General features: G+C 41.8%; 1 protein-coding gene across 3 annotated transcripts in view; it reads left to right on the top strand.

Moving 5' to 3' along the window:
- KIF13B (kinesin family member 13B) overlaps nt 1–27,125 on the top strand; it is a 120,074-nt gene that overhangs the window by 32,018 nt on the left and 60,931 nt on the right. For 2 of the 3 annotated variants that reach the window (XM_066314597.1, XM_066314595.1), the window contains exons 3-10: nt 15,527–15,542; nt 17,039–17,099; nt 18,749–18,841; nt 19,460–19,640; nt 20,036–20,123; nt 21,452–21,586; nt 23,304–23,416; nt 23,868–23,979. In XM_066314597.1, coding sequence (XP_066170694.1) covers nt 15,527–15,542; nt 17,039–17,099; nt 18,749–18,841; nt 19,460–19,640; nt 20,036–20,123; nt 21,452–21,586; nt 23,304–23,416; nt 23,868–23,979 — 799 coding nt within the window. The remainder of the gene's footprint in view (nt 1–15,526; nt 15,543–17,038; nt 17,100–18,748; nt 18,842–19,459; nt 19,641–20,035; nt 20,124–21,451; nt 21,587–23,303; nt 23,417–23,867; nt 23,980–27,125) is intronic. The other variant, XM_066314596.1, reaches the window with a different exon arrangement.

The following is a 27,125-nucleotide window of genomic DNA, read 5'->3' as shown; positions in this document are numbered from 1 at the left end:
TCAGCTGGAATGTGTGAACTTTTTAGCAATATCCCTTTACTTTTTTCCTCTCCTGGACTTTGTCAATTCTTGTATTTCGTTCTTATGGTGTCTTATGGTTTTTATCTGCAAGTCTGATACTCATTTCAAACACGTTAAGTTTGTTTTCTCTTTGTCAAAGTTCTTTCCCTTTGCAAAAAACAATGTTGAGGGAAAGGGACTTGTTTTAGCCACCACTTTCAGGGCTATATTTTGGGGAAAACAACTGTTAACAAACTATATTTTTATTTTTGCAACACAGGCATCATCCTAGAGCAGCTGACCTTGGATAGTCTCCCAGCCTGCAAAATAAAGACTTTTCCTTTCTTGTTTAACAGCAGGAGGAGGAGGAGGATAGCCTGGTCTGTCTAAAGGGGTGGGTTCCAACCTGTGTTTTTAGGGCTGGCTGTGGGAGGAGGGCATGGATGCCCTGCTCTGTCACCAAAGGCTCTGCAGAAGAAAGGCTGCTGTCTTTAAATGCAGATTTGTTCGTTTTGACCTCACAGGCTCTTTAGAACATAGTGATGGTTTTATTAAGTGGGAGGAGGGAAAAGCTGAAAAACATTTGTAGGTGGTGTAACAGCTAAAAAAATTCTGTCTCTCTGTGGCTTCAGTCATGGGCTGTGTGAGACAACCAGCAAGAGCAAGGAATGTGGAAAAGCCAAGTGTGTGTGGCAGTTCAGAGTGGTTTTACCCTGCTGTCTGCTCACCTCCCTGGTCTCAGCCTGCTCCAGAGGAACAGACCAGACTGGTGACTCTCAGAGATCATTTTGGCTGTTGATTTTCCCCCCTCTCTCTGTTCAGGGAGGAAATATTGGCTACCTGTCTGTGTTTTCCCTTTCAGTTTGTCTCTTTAAATCTCTGCTCGCTGCTGGTGTACAGCAAACTTCTTTGTGAAGTTACCAGTTTGGGGAATTATTATTTTTCCCCTTAGTTACTGCTTTTAAGACTAAAGGATGGTTCGTAGTGGTGGACACAGTGTGAGCTCTGTGGAACAACTAATCCACAAATATTCTGCAGTTCATTTTTAAATGAGATTTCTGGTCAACTTTCATGCAATAACTTTCCTCTCTCTCTGACAGAAAGTCCTTCTTCCCATTCCCACCTCTACCCCATTGAAACAGAAATTGGCCATTAAAAATAATGTTTTCTTTAGCAACTTGTACATGTGGGTGGGTTTTGTTTAGTAAGGAAGCAACTGAGTTCATATATCCCCACAATTTGGGGGAGTTACAGCCTGGAAAACATCCCCGTGGAAATGAAGATGGTTGAGTTTATTTGATATAAGTGGCGAAGAATTGATGTAACAAGGAACTGTTGTTAGAAAACATTTTTATGGTAATGATGCAGATGGGAAGGAGAGGAGCTGACCTTCAAATTCCCTGTTATGTTCCAAGTGGGATTGTTGGGTTTTTGCAGTGACTTCGAAGCTGCTTTGTGACTCTGAGTGATGCAGTCACCAGGGAATCCAGCAGGACAGTTTTAGAGGAATAATTTAATTAATGATTCTTGTTTTGTTGTTCTGTGTGAAGAGCTGTGTGCTGAGCATTAAATGTATAACCTTTAATGGACAATTTAGTATTTAGCTTCCAGCTTCTCAAAATGGTCTGATGTCTTTTGGATTTAGAAGAATAAAATATGGGTGACTATGAGAACAGTTGCTTCAGATTGTTCGTCTGATAAAATTCCAGTATCTGTCTGTTCATCAAATAGATATTCATAGCTGCTCTTTGAAATTCAGGATGAGCAGAAAGTATTGCTGGGCACCTTTCTAATCTCCAAATTTCATCCAGCACTAGCAAAAACTAAAGCATTTCTTGGCGATGAGTGCGTTTAAAATAATTAAAAGAACTTCTAAAGATGCAAACAGACATCTGCTTTTATTCTTGTTTTAGGGAACTGCTGTGCTCAGTGCTAAATCATGATAGTGTCAACATAAAGTGCTTTTGCATGTGCTGTCCCATATGAGGCACAGTCAAAAGCAGGCAACAAGTTTCATCTAAAAGCAAGATAATTTTTCAGCCAGAAGAGACGAGCAGCAGTCAGCCTGGGAGTTCAAAGTTAGAATTCAGCAGGAAACATCCTTTGGCTCTGTTCAGAGCACATGAAAGCCTCACACCCCATCCCTGTTTATGAATACCAGCAACTTGCTGCGTAGCTCACACTTGCAGGCTAAAAATAACTTCTTTGCAATGCAAACTTGGCATCAGGAGCCGACAAGTTTATTTGGTATCACCTTTAGGTGGTTCTTTTTCAGGGAAATTAATGGCTCCTTCACTGCGTGTGTGAACTATCACACTATTTAATCACTGAGACCACAAAATGTGAAACTCTTTCCCACGTGGCACGTACGAGAATTTGTTTTCCAGATAGATCTTTGGAAAAGGAAAAGAAGTTCAAAGTGAAACCGGCTGCCAGCAACTGTATCTGGTGCTGGTGGCTACTGTGGAGTCAAAGAACAGTGTGAGGAGGTAAACATTAGTTCAAATTTTGGGTTGGAGTTGACTTTTTCATCTTGTTTTAGGTTTTTACACTTCTAGAGTTTCAGTTTTCTGCAGAGGGTGTTGTGCCCCAAATAAGCAGAACTCACATGGAGCACAGGCTGTGTTGCCCTCATAAAGAAATGACACAAAATTTGCTGTAATTGTGATATTGTTGTGATGGCAGATTATTTTTAAAGGTTGCGAAAGTGTACAACTCCCAGATAGGAGGTTGTAGTGAGGTGTGGGTCAGTCTGTCCTCCCAGGTGACAAGTGGAAATGGCCTCAGATTGTGCCAGGGGAGATTTAGATTAGACATTAGGAGAAATTTCTTTGTGGAATGAGTTGTCAAGCATTGGAACAAGCTGCCCAGGGCAGTGGTGGAATCACCATCCCTGGAAGTTTTCCAAAAAGTCTGGATATGGCACTTGGGGACATGGTTCAGTGGTGACCGTGGTGGTACTGCTGGTTGACAGTTGGACTCGATGCTCTTCGAGATCTTCTGTGACCTTTATGACTCTAAAATTCCACATGTAGGTGAAGAATTTAGAAGTACAAAAGAGAAATTCCCTCAGATCCCAACAAGGAAATGTGATTGTGTTTTTCTTGTTTATTCCTGGGGTTTTTCTTTTTGTAATTACATTGCTTTTTGACAGAATTAACCAGTGACAGTATTTTTGCAGGGCTATGGCACACGGTCGGTGATGAGAAGAGATGTATTTTGGTATTTCCTCAATGCCCAAGTATCCATTTTGTATTAATCATTCCTGGCAGTGGGAATCAGCACAGAGGTCCCAGCTTCTGGGTGATGGATTGCTCTGTTTACTAGGACTTCCTATAAAACCAGTTTATTATGATGATGTTCCCAGAAAACCCAAATGTTCTCATCTGGGATGGACCTTGTAGATGCTTTAGTCCAGAAAAAGCTTTGGAGCATTGAATTTACAGTGGTGGATTTGTCCTGCAGTTGGAGCAAAGTCATTTTAGATTAGTTCTAGGAGGGTTTTTGAAGAGGTGGTGAGGCCCTGGCACAGGTTTCCCAGAGAAGCTGTGGCTGCCCCTGGATCCCTGGAAGTGTCCAAGGCCAGGGTTTGGAGCAGCCTGGGATAGTGGAAGGTGATCTGCAGGGTTGAATGAGATGACCTTTAAAAGATCCCCTCCAAACCATCCTGAAATTCTGTTTTCAGTGACAACATGAGACTCGTTCACACACAGCCCTGAGGCGTTGTTTCTTTTTATCCAGCTCTGTGATTCCCTGCTCTGTCTGCTGTTTTCCCTATTTTCAGCCCCTTTGTATTTTCTAAGAGGGGAAGGTACTAAAGAGCCACAGAGCTGCATTTGTGCACCACAGAACACTTGACCATACAATGAACTTTTAATTGGCCTGAATGGAATGTAACCCAGCACATGTGTAATGTCTTAAAAAGGACTTTTTTTTTTTTTTTTAATATCTACAACCATGAACAGCTTTTGCTCTAGAAGCAGCGTTATGGAAGGGTTTAAGTCTCCTTTTGGGATGGTTTTTTTGGTTTGTGGGAGAGGTGTTGAAAGGGATTTCAAAAGACAAGGCATGCTGGGGAGATAAACAGCTCTGGGAATAAGAGCAGCACAGGAAGCGAGTCCATGGTGCTGCTCGTGGAAAGCTCTTAGAAGTAATTAGGGATAAGAGTGAGGCAGGAGGAAATCTGGTTGGCAGCTGTGGCATTTTCAGCAGCAACTCTGACCTTGGCTTGTAGGTGCTTTGAGGCTGCTGGGGAAAGATTTCCTGCCAGAGCTCCTGGGTTTTTACCTGAATTCCCTTGGAAAATCTGCCGACAGACTGTAAGATCTCATCCCATGGGTAAAGGCCCTGCATCCCTCCTTCGCTTCAGTGCTAAAAATAAGTGATAAAAGTTGATGATAGACCAGAGGGCTCATGTTGGCATTTTTTGGAAGCCTTGTGTGATCCTGGAGCACCAGGAGCAGTCTCTCAGCAGTCTGCCTGAGGGTGGAGGTTGCATCCTCCTTGCACAAACACTTCTCTGCCCTGCCCTGGGACAACATGAGGGTTGGCAGCGAGTCCCTGGCCAGGATCCAGGCCCAGGAGATTGGTTGGCAGGGGAAAGTACATGGTGGGATTGAGTCTGACACCATTTTCGTGGCTGAAAGGGATAAGTGAAGGTGCGTGGTGCGTGTTTCACCTTGTTAAATATCTGCGTTCTGCTGCCGGAGCATGAAATGATAACTTAATCCTTGATTGCTCCTTACAGCCCTGCAGGCCATAGTCTCTGGAAGAATGTTTGTCAGCCAAAAATGATGTCTAGCTTCACCAAGCCCAGTTTCAGTGTCTTTTCCAGCTAGCTCACTTCTGAATTAATTTGGGGCCACATGGTTTTGCACTCTCGACGTTGTAGCTCCTGTGCTTGGTCCCACCAGTCACACCCTTCTGCTGATGCCTGTTCCTGATTCTTATTTTCCCCAGCATGAGTAAATCAGCAGCAGTAATGAACAAAGCCTTCAGCAGCTGCCACCTTGGTTTTTGGGGTGCTGGCCGTTGGTACAAGTGTTTAGTGAAAGAGTTGTTTGTACACAAGAATAACTATCATTGGAGCAAGAAGTAAGGGATGAACGTGTATTCAAAATTATCTTCCTCATTAAGTTCTTCAGGATTATCTGATTGCCCAAATGAGAGATTTCAGTTGGAACACAATGGGCATGAATGATCTGCAGTGCTTTGGAGTAACTCTGCAGTGTGTTAACTCAAGAATAGTTCACAAAATATTTCCTACGCTTAAAAAGGACCACAGCCATTTGCTGAGGTAGGAGGGAGAAAAATAGACAAAGCAGATGGGTAGGTTCATCACGTGGCCAAAAGATGAATTTGAGAAATTTAGGGTGCAGAGGAATGCTGCAGTGAATCAGCAACACCTATTTAGGAAGAAATAATCGGGCATTTTTCACCAAATAATGAAGAAATCTGTATTTCTGGGGTCTCTCTCTCCTCCTCACTCCAAAGATGTTATTTTTTGTCTTCAGAACAAGTTCTCAGTGCAGATATGTTCACTTTAATGCAGTTCTGGCTTAAGCAAATATTTAATTCTGCCTAGAGCACTCTAACATTTTTTTCAGCAGTCTGGAGGCATTAGCAGGGCAGATACAGAACATGGGAGACGAGCTGTCATGGTGAAGGCTTGCCTGTAATTTTCATAATACGCTGTATTTTCCCTTTGCTTTTCAGCAAACAGGTCAATTATAGCTTATTTCTCATCCTCATGCTGAGAAGGAAAAACAGCTGATTGGAGTTGTACACTGAGGATAAGGATTGCTTTTCTAGGTCAGCCAGAAGAGAGTTTGCTTCAAAAATGGAAAGCAGTTCTTTCTTGCTTTCTTTGGGACGAAGTTTGTATTTATTTCCTCATGCCAGGTACTCCTGTAGTGAGATTTCTGGAGTTCAGCGGGATATTGGGAAGAAATTAGAACAGTAGAATTGTAAGATTGTTTAGGTTGGAACAGACCATTGAAATCATGGATTCCAACCCATTAGCCCAGCTCTGCCATGCCCACCATTAAAACACGTCCCTAAGCACCACATCTCTGCATCTGGTGGATCTCTCCAGGGGTGGTGATAAGGATATTGATTGCTGCCTGCTTCCTTATCTCCATCCATCAGTCAGGTTGTCCTAAAAGGGTTGGAGGAATATAAACAGCATTGATCAGGGAGGGTACAGAGTCTGTGCTCTCGGGAAGAGCAAGGCAGCATGACATCATTCTTTTTAAGGCACATAAACACTAATTCTACTCTAGCTGAATGTTTGAGGCTTCTCATACATGCCAGGCTTTTGTTGAAAGTGCTCTTTTTGAGATGCCAGTGCCTTGACAAGCTGCTGTTCTCCCTTGCAGTTTGGTTCAGGTGACTTGTGCTGTTCTTTTCACCTCCCAGGCTCCTTGGATGCTGATGAAGGGTTTGGGTTGAGAGTACTCAGGTCTTGTGCAACAGCCTCTGGGTTGTCACTGTGATTAAGGAAACATGGATGTGCTGATGTGGGGAAATTCAGGTGGTTACTCAGCAGTGGAGCCAAGACAAATCACTTTTTTTATGCTAATGACCAACCCTTCTTGCCTACAGCTCTTACCTTCTTCCTCTTCCCCATCCACCATTAGACCAACATCATTTGTGGTTTCCAGTGTTGTGTGTATTTTAAATACTGCTCGAATCCCTCATTTGAAGCTGGATCCAAAACAGGCCATGAATAGACTTTACCACATGAAAATAACACTTGTGCTTAGCAGGCATCTGGTTGTGGAGGCACCAAAAATGGCTCTGAGGGTATGAATTTTGGCACTGTGCATGTACCAGCTTCATCAGCCGGAGATACAGAGGTGCTGAAATTGCATCAGGATTCAGAAAGTGACTGGCTACTGTACCCAGTGAAGTCCCTAGTCTTGTAAATGCCCTGTGCGTGCACAAACCACACCATCCAGATTGATTTCTTTACAGAATGTGGCCACAACAATGTTCTCTTTTGAACTGCTGCCACTTCCAACATTTCCTACTTGCTTAATGCCTGGTGGATGTGCTGAAGGAGCTGGAGAACCAAGTCCAAAGAGGAGAAGGTGGTACTCTCCACTGAGAGTACCTGTGGAACCAAAAAAGAAAGCAAAGGAAGCAATTTGACTTCTTACTTTGGCCTCGGGGCTGGAAGGTGTCTCCCAAGTTGCATCTGTGATTATCTAAGACAAATTGCCGGGACAGTCATGAAATAAATGACTGAAAGTTCTCTGAGGATGCCAGAAAATGTTGACAGTCAGGTGTGAGGAGTACAGAGCTGCTTCATAATGTTGGTAATTCAGTCGGAGAGTAGATGGAGAATTAAATTAGCAAGTACTCAGACACACCTCTTCTACACATTTGTGCTTGGAGGGAGTTAGTGCTTATTTAAAAGAAATAGAAATCATTACCATGATTTTCAGAATGCTCTTGGTGAGGCATTTGTTTCTCTGAGTTGAAGAGTCCATGCAGTAATTTCCTTAGTGTGCACTGATTGATTAATATGAGGGTGAAGAGCTTGTGGGCTCTTGTGGAGCCTCCATGGCTGTGGATCTCTTTGTACTCCTGCAAATGTCTCCTTTTCTCTCTCTCTTTTTTTTTCTTCCTTTTTTTCCTATTCTTTTATCTTTTTTTTTTCTGTTTCCTTTTCTCTTTTTCCCTCTCTCTCTCTTTCTCTCTCTCTTTCTCTCTCTCTTTCTCTCTCTCTTTCTCTCTCTCTTTCTCTCTCTTTCTCTCTTTCTCTCTCTTTTCTCTCTCTTTCTCTCTCTTTTCTCTCTCTTTTCTCTCTCTTTTCTCTCTCTTTTCTCTCTCTTTTCTCTCTCTTTTCTCTCTCTTTTCTCTCTTTCTCTCTCTTTTCTCTCTTTCTCTCTCTTTTCTCTCTCTTTTCTCTCTCTTTTCTCTTCTTTTCTCTCTCTTTTCTCTCTCTTTTCTCTCTCTTTTCTCTCTCTTTCTCTCTCTTTCTCTCTCTCTTTCTCTCCCCCCCCCTCTCTTTCTCCCCCTTTCCCTCTCTCCCTCGTTTGAAGCAGAGAAGGACTGAAGAAGATTTTGGGTAGAAATTCTTCCCTGTGAGGGTGGTGAGGCCCTGGCATAGATTGCCCAGAGAAGCTGTGGCTGGCCCTGGATCCCTGGAATTGTCCAAGGCCAGGCTGGACAGGGCTTGGAGCAGCCTGGATAGTGGGAAGTGGCACTGGATGACATTTCAGGTGCCATCTAACCCAAACTGTTCTGGGATTCTTCTTTCTCCAAGGGATATTGGATGCACACATTTGTGTTTAGGTACTTGTGTAAATGTTGCAGAGTCCACGTGAAAATCAACTCTCTTTCAAAGTGATTCTGGTTGTTTTATTTGTGTTTTCAAGGAAGTCAGACAGACTCGAATTGATTTATGGTAGAGGCTCTAATGAGTTTATGGATTTGATAATACAGCTGGGTGATTTACCAAAGGTGGAAAATCCAGTCTTGATGGACCTGAGAGAGTTCTTGAAATACCCTTTCAGGGATTAAATTCCTTTTAGTGCCAGTTCTTGGCTTTCCATAGTACCCAGGAGATCATTCTGGGATTAATCCTGCGTGCCAGTGGCTTGGCTAAAGGTTATCCTGGATGTGAATGCTGAGTTGTTGATGTTGTAGAACAAAATAGCCACATATTGTGTATTTTCCTGTACGTGGTGCTCCACTTGCCATCCCTTTCCATTTGGGATCTCCAGGAGGAGTTAAAAAAACTGACGAGGTTTTTTCCCTCCCTCACATGGTTATAAAAAGGTAGCTACAACCCACTTCATTAAAATATACTGTAATTCACAATAGTAATTGAAAGTTTGAGGACTGGCTGTTCACCAAACATTCTCTAGAGCACAAGAGTATCTTGACATCTGAGTATTTACAAACAAAAGGATAAAGTTGTAATCCCCTTGTCATAACACCAGCTTTCTGGGATCCATGCTCTGCTTGAATGCGGTCAGGACTAAGCAGATTATTGTACCAACAATACAGAAAATTTAGCTCCAAGTACAAAATATCCCAAACCCACAAAGCTGCTGCTCAAGCCGAGTTCTTGGGGCGCTTGCTTTTTTTTTTTTTTTTTTTTTTTTTTAAATTGTTTTGAGTGAGCTGGCAAAAATTAGTTTTGTCAGTAGAAACTAAGTAACCGCCAACTACGCCTGGAATGCCTTGGAGCACTGGAGGAATTTTCCAAGGAACAGTGGTTACCTTTGTTCCTTTTAGCTACACAAATTCAGGCTTTGAACTGTGTATGCTCGTTCACAGGTTAGGGGTTGTTTTGGTTTTTTTAAATGTATTTGGAGATTTTGTTTTAAAGAGGCCGTCTCTGAGTGCAAAAAAGTGTTTTGCTCAAATGTGTGGTTTTCTCCCAAAGAACTCAGTATTGCCGTGGAAGTAAAAATGAGACTCTGTAAGAAAAATATTAATTGCAGGGTGTCATCAAAAATTGGAGTTTGGTGGGCCTCAGCATTTTGATACCACTTGGTCTGCATGTAAAAGCGAGGTAAAAATATTTATAAACTGGTAAACACTTGTGAAACCCAACCATGTTAAGCACTTTACAATCTGAAATATTCTGTGAGAATGGATTTCTGTGTATCACAGGATAGGCTTGAAGTGATCAAACTTGATTCAGTTGACTTTTCCTCTCATTGTATATACCTGGCAGCAGCAAAATGGATTGCAAGTTGTATTTATCTGATAGGCAGAAGGAGAGGAAACAGAATTCTAATTTTTATCATCAGCTGTCATACTGCTGTCTTTCAGTCATGTCTGTGTTAATAAAATCATTACATCTGTTCTCTACATTTTACTTCACCAGTGGCTGGTGAATTTTTTATGCCATGAAAGAAATCCTGCAGCTGAAATTGAAACAATAAAACTCTGACCATTGCAGTGCTGGCTCTTCAAAATACTCTGTTCTGAGTCCTTTATTCATACAGGGGGAAAAAACCAAACCAGTCCACACAAGCTACCAATTAGATAACTGGGCTCCCAAGCTTCAAACAAATCCAAGATCTTTCTGATTATTTTTTCTTTTTTTGGTGCCTTCTTTCCATCTGCTGCAATGCCTTGAGACTTGCTGGTGCTGGAACTTTTCAGTAATTCCTGCACCACTTATCAGCTTCTCCACTCTAGGAAGGTCCTGTGAAGGATAGGAAAGCTTGGAAATCATAAGTCCAGTTACTTCAGAATAAAAGACTCTGGGGTGTAAAATCCCATCTCCTCTTCAGGCAGGTGTCTAATGTTGGGGCAATGAGGGTGCTTCCTTTGGAATTCCACTTATCTACACCAAATATTTGCCCTCTGAGATGTAGCCAGGGGTCATAAAATTATAGAAAAGCCTGAGCTGGAAGGGGACCCACCAGGATCATCCAGTCCAACCTTTGGCCCTGGACAGACACCCCAACAATCCCACCCCAGCCCTGAGAGCATTGTCCAAATGCTCCTGAAGCTCCGGCAGCCTCGGGAATGTGACAGTTCCCTGGGGAGCCTGGCCACTGCCCAAACACCCTCAAGACTCAAAAGCCTTGTCTGAAGGATGGGTTTTCTTGAGGAACACTTCAGTCTGTGAAATCTATTATGTTTTAACCCACTGCTTTTCAAACAGAGCCTCGTTTGCTCAGCACAGCTCTGTGCTGGGAATGGGATATTTGATGTTCCTGAGGTGCTCCTGGCTCTGCTGGGGTTGGGTAGGGAAGCTCATGGCAGGTGAGTGAGGAGGAACAAGGAAAAACCCCTTTCATTCCAGTGGAAGGTATCACTGCCATGGGCACAGGATTGCAACAGGATGATCTTTAAGGTCCTTTTCGACCCAGACCATTCTGTGATTCCATGAAAACACTGTACAGGAGCCGCAAAAGGAATTGTGATTCAGGGTTTTCCGTACCTGTGCTGTTTTGAGCCATACTTAACCAGGGAGAGAAAGGAGGGAAAGATCTGAGGGGATGACAAACTGCCCAATGTAACTTCAGTTCTTTGATTTCATGGAATAGTGGTAAACGCTGCTCTTGTGTCTGTCAGAACTTAGGATAGTTATTGCAGAGCTTCTGTCTGCAACAGCTTATTAATAAAATCCCAGCATTCCAGAATGACTGGGTCCAAAGAGTAAATTACTGTTACGCATCGTGTCTGCTTTACTTTTAATAATAGTATTTTTTAAAGCCAGCTGGGAAGCTAAAGATATGGCCTTAGAGTGATCTCTGGGAGACACTGACACCTTTTCACTTGTGAACCCCAAGGAGTTTTTTTCCCCATCAGTTTCTTTTTCTAGTTGCAGTTTTATCTGCTTTCTAGAGTTTATGCTGGGCAGTTTCTGCTGAAGGGCATAAAATAGCAGTAATTACACTGGAATTTGATATAGTTGTTTTTGCAATGGTTGTGGAAGACTGAAACTGGAAAGCAATAAGAATTTCTGGAGAGATTTGCTGAGACTTTCTCGATTCATAGTTGGAATTATTGCCTCTCTTTTTTTTTCTTTTTTCTAACCCTCAAATTTATATCATATTGTTAGTCAGAAGCTTCTGAAAATGACAAAAGGTTATGTTTCAATTCCATAAACCCAGCAGAGCCTTGTGCCACTTGGCAGTATCACTCAAACATACAGTTTGGATGTTGTTGCAGTAACTGTTGCCACAGGAAATGTTCTTTTCCCAAAAAAACACCGAGAAGAAACCCCATGCCTGGTGTGTCAGCTCCTGTCCTAGAGCTTCTGGAGGCCTTTCCCCTGTTTCCTGCCTTGCCACCTCCCACCTTTCTCCTCCCTTTGCCCCATCTGCCTGTTTGTGATTTAGACAAGAGGCGAGATGTGCTGTGACTGATTTAGAGCATGTGCTGATTTGCCAGCTGGCTGCTATCTGGGGGCTGTGGGCTCAGCCAGACACAAGAGATAAGGGCTGAGCTCTCTTCTCCCCAGCCAGGGTTCACCTCTGCTCCTTTGCTGGGGTGCTCCCCCTCCTCAGCATTTGCACAATCTGAAATACACTTAAGCTCACTAACCTTCCTTCCCCTTTTGAGCATGGAAAAAGCTAAAATGCCACTAATAATTATGGTCGAACAGTTTATTGTGGTTGAATACCTAAGTTAATTATTCTATTAAAAAAAAAAATGAAGGAGAAGTTGTGTTGCACATACACTGATGGTCTCAGCTGGGACCTGCTCTGAATTTATTCATATTTTTTACATTGTGCTTGAGATCTGTGGAACCACCAGAATATTTATAAAAAAGCAAGTGTCCTAAACAAGAAGCTTCATGAGGACATTTACAACTGTGTAAGAGGTAAACAGAAATTATTACCCAAGCTCCATATCTTCATTCATTCTCAAAACAGCAGGATATATTCATGGAAACACTGAATGATTTGAGTTGGAAAAGACTGCAAAGATCATCTCATTGCAATTTCCTGCAACAAATAAAATACTGTTAAATGTAAGATGTGGTTTCAGTGTAGTCTTCCTACTTTCTTAATTTTAGAAATAAGTTAGATACGTTAGAGTCCAACCTACTTCTGTTTGACATTGAGCTGAGAAGAGATAAAAGAAGGGAGTTGGCAAATTCCTGTCAGGCTGGATACAAGTGAAAACAAGTAGCTGAAAGCATCTCAGTGACATCCTTCAGTGGCGAAAAGATAAGTTTTCCTGCTCTGCCTTGGATGCTGCTGCTGTATCTGAGATAGATGTGAATTTTTGGCTGTGAGCCGAGGAGCTGTGCCTGCACCTCGGAATGGCAGCATCCTTGGGGATGGAGGGACAGGACACAGGGAATGGCTTCCCACTGCCAGAGGACAGGGATAGATGGGATAGATAGGAATTCCTGGCTGTGAGGATGAGAAGGTACAGATTGCCCCCAAAAGCTGTGGCTACTTCATCCCTGGAAGTTTCTCTGTGCCAGGTCCTCCCCACCCTCACAGGGAACAATTCCTTCCAGATGTCTAACCTAAATTTCTTCTCTTCCCATTTGAACCCATTCTCCCTTGTCCTGTCGCTCCAGTTCCTGATGAACAGCCCCTCTCCAGCTTCCCTGTCACCCTTCAGACACTGGAAGGTGTTGTGAGGTCTCTACACAACCTTTTCCAGGCTGAACAGCCTGAAATTCCTCAGCCTGTCTCCTCAGGGGAGGTGCTCCAGTCTCTTATGAACCTCGTGGCCTCCTCTGGACTTGGCTCCACCAGTTCCATGTCCTTTCCATGTTGGGGACACCAGGACTGTGTGCAGCATTCCAGGTGGGGTCTGACAAAAGTAGAGTAGAGGGGGAAAATCACCTCCCTGTCTTTTGCAGGTGTTCCTGCCATGTGTGTTTTGCTGTGGGAGATCCTTCCCTGCTGCTCTTGGTATTTTTACCTTTTCCTCACCTCTGGGATTGGGAGCACTTGGGTGTGAACACCCAGCAGTAGTCCCAGTGTGTCCTCACAGCCAACCAGCCTGCTGTGGGTGCTCTATTTCCCCATCTTACTCACTTCCCAAGGGATTTTGAATCAGGCTGCAAATCTTTTCATGGGTTTCTGGGCCCAGCACGCAGCTGCAGCTTTAATGGGCTCGTGTGTGCACAGCACAATGCTGTGTGATGCAGGCTGCACCCTTAATGCTTTCCTTGGGGAAACATTTGTCCCATTTATTCTCTTCATGGTCAAAAGTACATCAAACAAGCTGCAGCTCTGTGTGGCTGTGCTGTATTCCAAATGCTGGGTTTTGTGGGGCTTCTGTTCCCTCACGTTTGGATTAAGCAAGACCTAAGATCTGGATCTGTGTGTTCGTGCAGCCCTTCAGAAAATGAGATACTTAGTTCAGACTAAAGGTCTTAAGTTAAGCTTGGTGATACATAGCCCCGTGTAATCCATCGTCTTAAAATTGTATCTGTGATAGAACTTCTCAGATTAGATCCTTATGGCTGCTTTAACCCAAATACTCAATAATATGCCCTATATTGAGGGCTGGGCAGATCAGCTGGGTTGTTGCAATATAATCCTGCCTTGGATTTGGGCTGGGGAGTGTGAGCAGGGCAGTGTCACATCTCTGGAGTGCTAAACTCAGACTCTGAATCCAGGTTTGCTCTTCCCTCTGTTTTACAAGGAGAATGTTGCTGTAGGAATAGTGATTAACCTGCTCTGTAAGCAGAGCTTCCCTGAAAGCAGTTTCCAGTGAAGTCCTGCAGCAAAGTGCTCCATGAGCATTTCAGAGCACAGAAAGCCATGAAGATGCTCCTGTGTCTCTCTGAGAGGGATCCAGAGGGGCTCCCTGGAGTCTCCTGTGTCTGGATCAAAGTCCCAGTGAAGGAGATTTCCCTCAATAAAATCCACCCTGGTGCAACAGCTGAGAGTCTGCACCAAGCTTGCTGCCAAGGGCCTTGGGAGAGCCTTTATTTCAGCTGAGCCAGATGGCAGAGGAAAAGGGGTCATGTTGTCATTGCTGACTTGGATGACCCCGTGACATGGAGTGACCTTGACTTAAATAATCATCCTGCTCTCCCAAGTGCTCATCATTCCTCTTCTGTCAAACAGATACACACAGCAGATCCAGGCAGGAGTAAAAAGAGGTGATGGATATGCGTAATGAATAATAGTTTTTGAGAGACAAGGCTCAGAAATTCCTATTTTTAATCTCACTTCTCAAGCCCTGTGAGCAGCAGGAGCTCTGAGGGTAATCCTGTATGGCTTCCATGTCTTTCTCCTGCTCTGTTCAAAAGAAATCAGTGTTGCTTGTCACAAGACTTTACTCGTTGCTGATGTCAAGAGTTTCCTAATGTCATTTGGAAGGTCCAGGACAAGGGGAGTATCAGTGGCTTGTTGTGTGTTTACTGCTTTTCTCCAGCCTCTGATGTGGGGAGGCTGCATAACCTGCAGTCATGGACTGAGGCCGTGCTGGTATTTTAAAGGTCACTCCAGTAATTTTGTACTTGCTTAAAAACAAACAAACAAAAACCCCCAAACTTTTAAATTCTGCACATAACAGAGTAGAGGAATTGCTGTTCTCTGCTCATTCTTTTGGGGAAGCAAATGTTTGCTCTGCTGTCCCAGCAACCAGAGTGAGCTGGGTTGGGCAAGCCCAAGGGCTGGACTCTGAAATTTCCTCTTGAATAACACTCCTGAAGTTCCTGTTCAAGTGGTTTTGGAAATTTTTATGTTGCTTGGGTACTTTGTTTTTAAGAGGCAATGACACCGAGAGAGAGGGAGAGGTGTCACAAGAAAAATAAACCTGTGAGAGAATGAGGAAGAGATGCAGCATGAGGAAAATCAGTGGCTTTGAGTTTTAAATCAACTCTGAGCAGCGTCTCAAATCTTGCCCCTAAAAGGGTTTCTCAAATGACTTGGGATCTGTAAGCAAGGAGAGATCTGAGGAGAGAAATAAACTTTTTAAATACAGCATTCCAGTGATAATTGATAACACAGTTAAGCTAAAATCACTACAACTAACAGTCCTTGTTTTTCTTTTGTCTTTTTTCTTTTTTTTTTCTTTCCCTGACCTTGTACCAAATCCTCTCCACTCCTGATGCCTTGGGGAACAGCAGGACTCACCCAAAGGTAAGGGCTTTTATCAGGTTGTGTGAGAGTTGTCCTATCACTGGCTCCCTCTTGGGTTATCCAAATATTAAAAGCATTTTGCAGAGCTCTGTGGCTGATCAGCTGCTGAGTAAGAAACTCGAAGCATCTCCTTGCTGCAGAAATGCTCTGTGCAGCCCGTGCCAAGAAATGAGTCAGAGGAACAAATGAGAACATCCACACTCAGCACTGCAGACTCTGAATGGAGGATATTTGTTCTTTGTGGGCTTTTTAAAAGCGTTTTCTGGTGCTTGTGTTAAAGCAAACTCATTTTGTTTTTTATGGTCCCGTGACTTTGTGCTTGTTCTGAAGACTCTGCCCTGGCACATCAGAGTTCAGCTCCATGGATGTGCTCACACATCCAAGGGGTGTTTTACTAAATGTTCTGAAGGCTTGGGATGCTTTAATAATATATTTAGCTGTAAAAGGAATTCAAAAGAAAGAAAAAAAGCACCTTAATTTTTAATACACAAGTTGCTGTTGCCTCAGAGGATATAAAATAACTACTTTATCTCTTGATGCTGGTACATCAGTGTAGTATGAGGGGAGGAAAACAATGTATTTTCGAAGATAAAGTTATTTAAATTTCAAGGATTTTGCTATGTTAAGCATTTTCATAAATGTTGGTAGTCAGCAATGTAACAATGCAGGACATCCAAAGGGGAAAAGAGCAGCTTCCATTAAGCTTAGAGGGGAAATCCACAGCCAGAGAGCCCCACTTTGCACTTCCCTTTTCCTACATCCTACAGAATAAATTTTGCCCGTGTGGATGTAGGTCAGACATTACCCTAATTAATATTTTTCCTTGCAGATACATCCCCAGGGGAGCTGTTTTTTGCAAACATCTGTCCCAAAATATACATTCTATTATTTCAGGTTATCTTTCAGGACAAAAGGTGCCTGTAGACCTTTCGATGGATTTATGGCAAAACCAGAAGTTTTCTATTAAAAATATCATAGCACTGCTCTTTTCATGATAAAACTGATTTGCTTCCTATTGTTCTTTGCAAATATTAGACTTTGATGGCTGCTTTGGTTTGTCATGGAATGTAAATAAATGCGTGCTCCTCTTGTATGGAAAGAGCTTCCTACCCTAAGGCTTGTTTTTAATTTATGCAGACAAGAGGCACGGGGAGATGGGAGGCAGAAAGAGCTAGAGGACATCTGTCAGTTTGCAAAAGAGAAACTCTGGTGAAAAATGAATTGCAAGGATGGGTTTGGAGGGAGAAGTGGAGAGGTCCTTGACATCCACTGGGTTGGCACATGGAGAGTGGGGAGTTGGGTCAGCACAGAAAGGAACAAATAGAAACAAGGAACAAATAAAAACGTAGAGGAAAGTGAAGTGCTTGTTTAGGCCTCAAACTCCTAGAAAATAAGGAGCTCAGTGGGAACGTGTGTTGAATTCAAAATGTCAGAATGTGAATAACATTTGGATTTGGCAGCAGCTGTTCTGAGGTGTCCTGCTTGTTCCCCTGCAGGTGTTTGCATACGATCACTGCTTTTGGTCTATGGATGAATCTGTCAAAGAAAAATATGCAGGTAATAATATTTACTGTGGCTTGGTTGTCTCCAAGTGGGAGTGATGTGATTAAAATGCAGTCCTTGCTGCAGGGCACAGGCCATATGGCACAAAGTGCTGTCCCCTCTCTGACTGGCTGCTGTCAACAGGAAAAGGGAAATCTTCAATCATTCCAGTTTCTTTTCTCTAAAGATGACAATAGCAATGGGCACTGCCACCCCTTTGCAGTGCAGAGACTGGAGAAACCCAGCACAATGATGCTTTACTCCTATTTACAGCTTTTTTTTTAAAATACTGCTTCAACTCCATCATTTTAAATGCATCAAATCCATTTATTTCTTTTGAGGAGCACTGTTACTTGTAGTTTTATATTTTTCGGTGCTGAAGGGACTTTAGCATCATAATAAAACCTAATAAAGGAATATTAATAAAAGCCTGATTTTGTTTAAGTGTATGTGAATTCAGATGCTTTAGTGGGAATGTGTAATGTATTCAATTAAAAGTTTTCTATGTATTACTATAATGCATTTTGGCATATAGTTATGGTAAAATATGAAATATATTTGGACTTATCACTCCTGTAGTTTATTGCTTTCATAGTTGTTACCCTTTAAAATTTGGGATCAGTTCAACTTGTTAACATTTATTTTATAAAAATCATAAGAAAAATCATACACATACACCTCTTAATTTTCATTTCTTTAACAAATAACTAATGAATAATAGCCTATCAAGGCACAGAGAAAAATGTGACCCTTTCAGCCATACAAATTACATAAGGAATATTACATACTTTGTTTCTCAAAGTAACAGTGGTGCCTATATAACTGATATTTTGATATGTTACACACTCTAAGTGTTACCCCAGCTGAGCCTGGCACAGCTCTTGGTGCTTTTGATGGGGAATTTAGCATGGATTTGGCTGGAAAGATAAGAACTTCAGTGAGAGAAAGGAAGAGCTTAAAGGAACATTATTAGAGAGGACTTTTCAGTCCATAAAGTTCTGTCATGCCTTTTTCAGACTTGAGTTTTTCTAGTTGTAAAATTAATTCTGAAAATAGATTTTGTTCAAGTAGTTACTACCCAGATGTTTTAAGCCTTCCTTCCCCTGCTTGGAGAATGATCCAAAAAAACTCAAAGTTCAATTACAAAAGAAGTGATACACCTTACTTTTTGCCAGTGCAAAATATCCGTATCTTCCACATACTTGTGATTCCTCCTCTGCAAAAAATCTCCTCGTGGTATTATCCAAAATCTTACACAGTAAAATTTTCCAGTGCTCTGCTGATTCCCTTGGATTAAAATCAACTGACCCTCATTAAAATGTACAGCTTGAGTATATTTTGAGGAGGTGTCATTCCTCAGGAGATCAAATTCTGCAGCTGGTCGTAGATTCTCTGCTGATAAAACTTCTGAGTATGAACCTCCATAGGATGTTGCTTTAAGCACATCCAGGTATTATCCATGATAATCCCAGCCCCTGATTTTACAGCAGCATAAATCTGGAGCACATCTTCTGCTCCTTTCCAGGGAGCAAACACTCGATGTGATGTAGGCAGCAACAGCAGGAAAACCCTCACAATTTTTACCTAATCGTGGAAGAATCCAAAACAAAAGACAAAAACCTCTTGCTGTGTTACAGTGTTGGCTTGTGTGTTCTGTTTTCTAGGTCAAGATGTTGTTTTCAAGTGCCTTGGAGAGAATATTCTTCAGAATGCCTTTGAAGGCTACAACGCTTGTATCTTTGCCTATGGGCAAACGGGTGAGTCCCAGAGTAAGGGAGAAGTGTTCCCTCCAGAGGTGGTGTGTTCTGGCTTGGAGGTTCTTTCCACGCCTCTTGTGACATTGTGTGAGGAGAGATGCCCTTCTAACGTAGATAAGAAATGTTTTCCTCTTTTGTAACATCAGATATGAGGTGAGCAGGATGAGAAGTAAGGTTTTGTTGCTGCTGGCTACCCTTATTTCTCACACTTCATATTATGATCTTTGGCGTGACCGTGATCGTCCTTGAGCTCAGAGCATCGCTCAGATTTTCTGCCTCTGCAGTTAAAATAATCTTGAATTGTCATTTTAATGTAATATTTAAAGAGTAAAATGAAGAGTTTTCTGATTGTGGGTGTTAGTGTCTTGTCGTCAACAGTAAGGCTGTATCTACCTGGAAATTCTCCAGCACTCTGAACCAAATTTCTGCTTTTCCTTTTCATTAAAATAGTCTTTAGCTCTGTGGTGTTTGGGTTACTTTAAGGCAGAAAACTGAAGAAATGTATTTCACTGAAATGCAAAAAAAAATTTTAAAATTAACCTCTTTTATTCCCTATCAATATTCTGCCCGGCAAGAACCTTTGTAGCATGTTCTCTAATCACAGCTTCCCTCACACAGGGTCTGGAAAATCCTACACCATGATGGGTACTGCTGATCAGCCTGGATTAATCCCTAGACTTTGCAGTGGACTCTTTGAAAGAGCACAGAAAGAAGAAAATGAAGAGCAGAGTTTCAAAGTGGAAGTATCCTACATGGAGATTTACAATGAGAAAGTCAGAGATCTCCTTGACCCTAAAGGGTATGGAATTTGTGTGTGAATGGCACTGTAGTATTTGTCTTACACTCTTCCTTTCCATAATCAGTTTGCCTTAATGGATCCCATCTAAAACATTTGCCTAGGATGGCTTTTGCTGCTTCCTGATCTCAGCATCTCCTCGTTATAAATCAAAATGAAGTAGCAAGACTAAAAGCTTGGAGTAAATTTACCTTTTGTGAAGTGACAGCACTGTCTGTGTCGGCTTTTTATGTGTTACAAAGCTTTTTTTGTTTGCATTCTGGGCCCTTGCTCTGTGCTTCAGTGGGTGTTTGTGAGACCATCCTGCTCGAGCTGTGTCAGTGAGAAATGGACTTTGTGTAAATGTTGTCTTAAGTCAGTCATATGCTTATAAATCCCTTTTTTTTCCCCCCAACCAGAAGCCGTCAGTCATTAAAGGTTAGAGAACACAGTGTTTATGGCCCTTACGTAGATGGCCTATCCAAACTAGCTGTTGCTAGCTACAAGGTAAGGATCAACTTTATGAAAGGCTTATCTTGACATCCTAAACACACCAGGTGCTGTCCCTTAAGCTGGACAGAATTATAAAAATGCTCCTTATCAGTCGTCTTAGAGCTAGAGAGCTGTAGATTGTTGTGTTGTGATCCCTGGGGAGGACAGGGCTGAGAAACTCCCTTCGTCTTGTGCTGCTCAATAATTCTGGAAGTAATTCAGCTGTTGAATGGGACAGATTTCCTCTCAGCCTTAAGGTGAGTGCACACTGTCATGAGAAAGCATTCTGTGATAAATTACAGGCCCAGGATTAAGCAGAGGCAGGCTCTCAGTGCCCCACTTTGTCACTTTTTGCCTGTCGTGCTCTACTCAGTAATTTCCCTTCCCGGTAGCACACGCTGGAATTATGAACTAATGGGTGTTTACCAAGCAAATGCTTGGGAGCAACACATGAAAATGGCTTGCAGGAGAGTAAATGCTTATACATGCATTCACAAAATGCCCTCTTTTTAAAGCAGCATTAACTTACTGTGGGGAGAATGGATAAAATATGGGATGGAATCTGTCAGTTTAACCAAAACATGAAAACGGTGCAGTCCCGCTATTGCAGTTTCTCCGGGTGTTCATCCACCTCTCCTTGGTGGTTTCTGCTAAGACAGGACACATTTCATGCTTTGCCTTTCCATGTTGCCCAGCAGCTTTGTGTAATCCAGAATTTGGAGTCAGTGGTCTGTGGTGGTCCTTTGTTTGGCTGTTTATTTGAGTTATTCCAGCATCACCCAGCTAGAGATGCAGAAACAGAAGTTTAGCCTCGAGGTTTTTAATTATTTTACACAATTGCTGTGAAACCCCAAAGCAGGAGAGCTGCACTTTTTCTCAAGCATCACAACAGATCAAAGCACTTAATAAGCTCTTAAAATTTGGAGGAATAAAATGACCTGTTCAGCGTGGTTCTGGTTTATAAATCACTGAGCCTTCTGTCAGTATTCCAAATTCTCAGACCATGACAACTTGAGGCTAAAATGTGGCAGAGTTCCAACACAAATTGCTGTTTCCTCACTTCTTTCTCTGCTTTTGAGTGTTGCTGTGTGCAGCCAGGTGCATTTTTTTTGTTGATAATTTAATATCTAGGTTGAGGAGCGGGTGAAGTCATGACGCTGTGGAGTTTCTAGGTTTTAAAGAGGAGGAATCACATTTATTTTTTCTTCCTCACGTTTTTCTGACTAAACAAACGGGGGGCTTAGTGGGAAAATGCTGTATTTGACCAAGACGAGATGATTTTTGGAGGTAATTGAAAAGGATGTTAATGCAGATATGCTCATGGCTGTGAAAATTGTATTTAGGACATCGAGTCCTTGATGTCTGAGGGCAACAAATCTCGGACAGTGGCTGCCACCAACATGAACGAGGAGAGCAGTCGGTCCCACGCAGTCTTCAAGATCATCCTCACCCACACCCTCTATGATGTGCAGTCAGGGGTAAGAAAATCCAGTTGCAAGGTCCAAATGTCAGGCTGGGATGTGTCTCTTGCTTTAATTTATTTCACAGGAAAGGAAACGCTTCTTTGGAAGAAGCAGTTTGTACTAAAGGCTAAAGATACAATAGGTGAAAAATAGAAATGCACCTGAGTGTACCTCTGGTGATCCCTTTCCCATGGGATTTGCATTATTTAATGCAAATTTGTATAAATTACCAGCTTTCTAAACTGAAAAAAATACTGATTTTAAATATTTTGCATTGTATGCCATTAATGCTTTTATGTGTATACATTAAATATTGAAAAAGCATTTAAAGCTGCAAATATTTTATTTTATGTTTCCTTATATACATAAATATGCCTTGGAGTGGTGCATGAAATACATTACGTCAATATTATTTAGTCCCTCACAGAAAATGGTGATAAACTGGAATTAAAAGAAGTGTCTTTAAACTTCATTGATAAACTCTGTGCTTGGACAATTCTTAATTCTTTTCAAAGCCTTGGAAATTTGCCTCAGTGTGCACAGAGCAAATCTGAGCCAAAATATTGAATATCTTGGAAATCATAACAAGAATTTGGGCTTTTTCTCAGTTTCCACCAATCTTATTAGCCACACAATTTTCCTCATTCTTTATTTGGATTTTTTTTTTCCCTTTGCACTTCAAATCAGCATCATACTGCTCTGGATTTTTTCTTATTTTCCCATAATTTGCCGTCTCAGTTTTGCTGTGGCTCTTCTGCATGCTTTTCACACGTGGTTGTTTTTTTGTGGTCCTGCTCAGCCTGGATGCAGAGTGGTTGTGACTGTCCCATCTTCTCTGCACCTTCCAGTGACCCCTGTGTGAACTCCTGCAACAGATTTCCCTGTTCTCCCATCTGCTGGTCCTTTCCATCCTGGAAGTGGCACAATCTGTGATCACATCATATTCTCATAGGTTTAGGGGGACTTTTTTGAAAGCTTATTGATTCTAATTATCTTGTAAATTTATGGGAATGCAGCGTTTTGCATTGGGATCCTGAGGTGCTGAAGGTGCAGATTCTGCAGAAGAGCATGATGTGAGCAAGCTGTTCTCAAAGACAGTTGGCTCTTCGATTTCAAATTGATTTAGGGAATTCGTGGAGTCTTTCAGAATGTCATTTTGGGTCCAGTGAGATGGAAGGATTTGTAACAAAATCTGAGTTAGAGGTTTAAATTCTCACATAGCTGGGATCGTGTTCCAGGAGGTTGATAAGGATAAAGGAGACTTTGCAATTGTGAGAACTTATGTAAATTATAACATGCTTCTGGTCAGGTTCATTCCTGGTCACTGAAAAACAAAAGAAATGCTGGTATAAAATCTGAGGATTTTAGGAGACTATTTTCAAGACAGGATTGTGAACCTCATGTGTCTGCTTGTGACTCCTTTGGAGTAACTCTGAATTTTTCATGGTTCAGCACTTCACTAGAGTGCCCTGTGTACACCTCCTCTGGAGATTTCTGAGATATTTGTAGAGATCAGAGTCCCTGACTTCACATCACCCATGGCTTCACTGTTGTTTCTGGAGCAGCAGGTTGTGACTTAGCACAGGACATTGTTCAAATCCAGCGATTCTCAGAGGGCTTGGAACAAGAGTTTACACCAGAAATGGAGTTTGATTCCTGTTATAAAACACATCAAACAATGTAACTGGATTGAAGCGACCTGACAGGGGCTGTTCTCTGGTTCCTTCCCCAGACATCAGGTGAGAAGGTGGGCAAGCTCAGCCTGGTGGACTTGGCAGGTAGTGAGAGGGCAACTAAAACTGGTGCTGCAGGAGACAGGCTGAAGGAAGGAAGCAACATTAACAAGTAAGACTTTGAGATTATTTATTTTCCCTTTTTCATCACCAGTTCCTGCTAAATACAGCCTACCTGTAAAACAGGAGGAAGCTCCTGTAGTCAATTTTCTCCTTTCCTTCTCTCAACAAAGCTCCTGTAGTCACTCCTCCTCCTTTCTTTCTCTCTGTTTCTCATTTTGACATGCAATACTCTTAGATCTGGGAATAAGATCTCCATCTTTTTAAAAAACATTTGTGTTCTGCAACTGCCATGAGTTTCATTGTGAAGACCTGATTATTAAGACTGAAAACATACTGAAAAAAAAACAGGGGTGGAGCTTTTGTGAAGAAAGAATGATCAAAATTAAACTGGGAATTTTTTTTCCTCAGAGCATGTTTTTGGAGAGAAAGTCACTGTCTAAATATGCATTTGACTTATGAATATTTACCCTTGTTAATAACTGCTTGTGTTCTCTGGGCAGATCCCTCACAACTCTGGGGCTGGTTATTTCTGCCCTGGCAGATCAGGCTGCTGGCAAGAACAAGAACAAATTTGTTCCATATCGTGATTCTGTGCTCACTTGGTTACTTAAAGTAAGTAAGGTTTTTTTTGTTGTTTTTTTTTTATCTTCCTTTTTTGAAGTGAAATAAAAGAGAGGAAAGGGGAGAAGAGTCTCATTGGATGAAATCAAAATTCTGTGCTTTTTGACTAATTTTCTGGGTTTGATGTTAACCATAATTGTCTTTAGAAAATTAGCTGGATGTAAGCCATTAGTATCTCTGCAGACTAAATGTGTTCCCTGTCTTCTGCTGACCTGCAATGGCCTAAGGATTAAGGAACTTTAAAATTAAAAGCAGTGTATATTTTATGGGTCAGTGTAAGTACAGCTTCACACACAACCTTGGGGCTAATTTAATTTGGGTTATTTCTGCATGCAGCTGATTTTACATACTGGTATGCTTAGCTCTGAAGATGTTGATTCAAGACCATTACCTTTTCCTAATTCTCTAATTTAATTGTGAAGATATTCTACTTTTGTCAGCAGAGTATAATTGCAGAGCATTATCCCAGTTACAGTCTGAGGAACAGATCAGGAGAGTTCAGAGATGGTGTTCGTGTGGAATGAGCAGTTAAATCACTTTCTGAACTGCACAGGACTCTTATTTGGCCTTATTTTGGGGGGAAAAGGAGTGTATCAAGATGGCACTTGGATGAAGATCTGTACAGCCTAAATAAAGAAACCAAATTTGTTAAATATGAGATTTATATATGTCAAATTTCTTTTCTTTCCCCTTATACTCTGTTTAGTTGGTATCCAGGAGCAACTGAGATACTTGATGTTAGAAAGAAATAATCTGAGAAGAAACTGATCTGTGGCATCTCCAGCCTTTCTTTGTCCTCTTACTTTTTTGTAGGTCCCCTGGCTCACATTTTGTTGTCTTAGCAATGTCTTTAGGTGTAGTTTAAATTTCACATCCCTGGGATTTAAATTTAAATGCACATGTGGAAAGAAAAAGGCAAAGTGACTTGCAGGTTGTACAGAAGTGTGGAGATGAAAAAAAACCAACACATTTTTCCTTGCAGAGATTTAAAAACAGAATTGAATTCAATGCTTAAGTAAAACAAAACCCCTGCTTCTGTGTCCTCTTGACACACAAACCTTCATTTTTATCAGTATTGCCTTTTAATGAAATTTTGAGCATTACTTGTCAAATTATTTATCCCTAACATATATGAACATCAAATAACCACCGAAAAAATTTAAGTGGCACAACACAATGTCTGAGTAAAACAAGTCCACATAGCACAGCCTTCTTGCACTCAGGCTTTTTCATGTTTAAATACATTTTTGCCTTTCTATATTTACACTGAGTTTTTACTCTCATTCATTAGAAACAAGTGATTTTTTATTTTTGTTTTTTGGCTCCCTGCAAAGATGACAACAAAGCCGCTGCTCAGCCTCACTTGTCCCCGGTGCACTCAGGGTTCCTGATGTGGCTGCAGCAGGGTGGAAACCTCCCCCATGAATTTCCAGCCTTGTTGGAATTAGTTCTGCTGCCCAATTTCTAAACCAGCCCAGGGAGCAGACTGCAGTTCCTGTTCAGCACCTGTCTGGGGCATTGTGGCCGCCGGTGCAGGAATGGGAGCTCACTTTTGTTCTGCCTCCTTTCAGGCAAACCCTCTTTGTGTCCAACATCAGCCACGTTCATGCCAACAAAAGGGTTGGGGGCTCTGGGGTTGTTTTTAACAAACAAGCTCTGAAGCTTTGTTTTGAACGGAGGAAAATTTAAACTTTTTTTTTTTAATTAAAGATCAAAGGGGAGATTTATTCGTTTAAAGAGGCCTGTTTAGAGAAGCCATGAGATGGTGGGCTGTCCTTTCTCCCTGGCTTTCAACTTTTAATTATGATACTAGAGCAGACTAAATGTGTTCTAACTGCAGGAATATCTGTCACATGGTGTCTCTTCACAAATCTGAGTTCAGGAGACCTCAAGATCTGACACTTTTTGCTTAATTTTGTTGAGGATTTTGGACAAAAGTGCCAGGTGAAAAATATCATTGCTTGGGCAGTGGTATCAGGTTATGTGCAGGGAGCAAAAAAGCTTTGTCAGTTCTGTCACTTCTTGTTTTAATCTAATTGGCACAAACATCTTGTTTTCTTGTGTTAATCAGAAGCCTGATGGCTGCTATTAAAAGTACCATTGCTGAGCTCTACATTTTGAGTTGTTTTCACAGTAACTTGCTGCTTGAGGAGAAAAAGCTAGTTAATTCTTAGAAATAACTTATTTATTTCCATCCTGTCTCTCTGACACATGCAAGCCCAGCCTTGCCAGGCTCATTTACAGATTCTCGTCACTAATGAGAGGCTGATGTACTATTTTTTCACCTTTATGCTTATCATTAAAGAAACCAGTGAAATCAGCATGTGGGTTTTATACATAAAACTTTATCAGACAGTCTGGCATTGGCCTTGAATTGCTACAGGAGAGACTTTGCCCAGTTTATAATGGGTATATTGTGGGTTCTGGTGTATCACTGTTACAGTGTTCTCAGCTGCCTCTACAGCAGAGCTGCAGTTCAGATAATGGATTCATCCTGCTTTGGTGCTAATTACTGCAGTGAGGGGTATTCCCAAAGGGCAAAATGTTAGGGTTGGATTTGGAAGGGGAGTACCTGGCCAGCTCCCTGCCAAACTTCAGCTTTTTATGTGGAACAGAGATTGCAATTGCACGGTGTCATTCCTAATGTTTGGCCAGGAAATCCCATGGAATGATTCATTAGGGTTGCTGTTAGTCTTAAAGTTTTCAGTTAAGAAACATTTTTGTGGTACAGAGGGGACCCTCCCAAGCCATGGATTAATTTGGAATAAACATAGGCTAATCCTTGGATGAGAAAAGTCACGGTGAGATCAGTCAGAAAGCTGTTCTTATTCACTGATTTCTGTACAAATACACTTACCTACGTGTGCTGACTGTGTTGAACACTACAAATATACAGAGATTTACATTTCATATGAATTCCATGCCCTTTTGCATGACCAGAGACAGCCAAGTGCTGCCAACAGCCTGACTGCTGTCAAACTGGTTTAGGCATCACGCAGCCAAAAAGAGATTCTTGGGGAAATACTTAAAGGGGCATTTTAATGATGGCTGAGGAAAGCTCCACATGTGCTTTGGAATTGAAATGGTTTGACAAGCAGCTAATGCAGTCAGATTGTTCTAATGGCGATGCCTGACCT

Source organism: Sylvia atricapilla, chromosome 3, assembly GCF_009819655.1.
Source record: "Sylvia atricapilla isolate bSylAtr1 chromosome 3, bSylAtr1.pri, whole genome shotgun sequence".
Classification (NCBI taxonomy): Eukaryota; Metazoa; Chordata; class Aves; order Passeriformes; family Sylviidae; genus Sylvia; species Sylvia atricapilla.
Note: the sequence above shows the minus strand (reverse complement) of the source record. Positions and strands in the feature narration are given on the sequence as shown.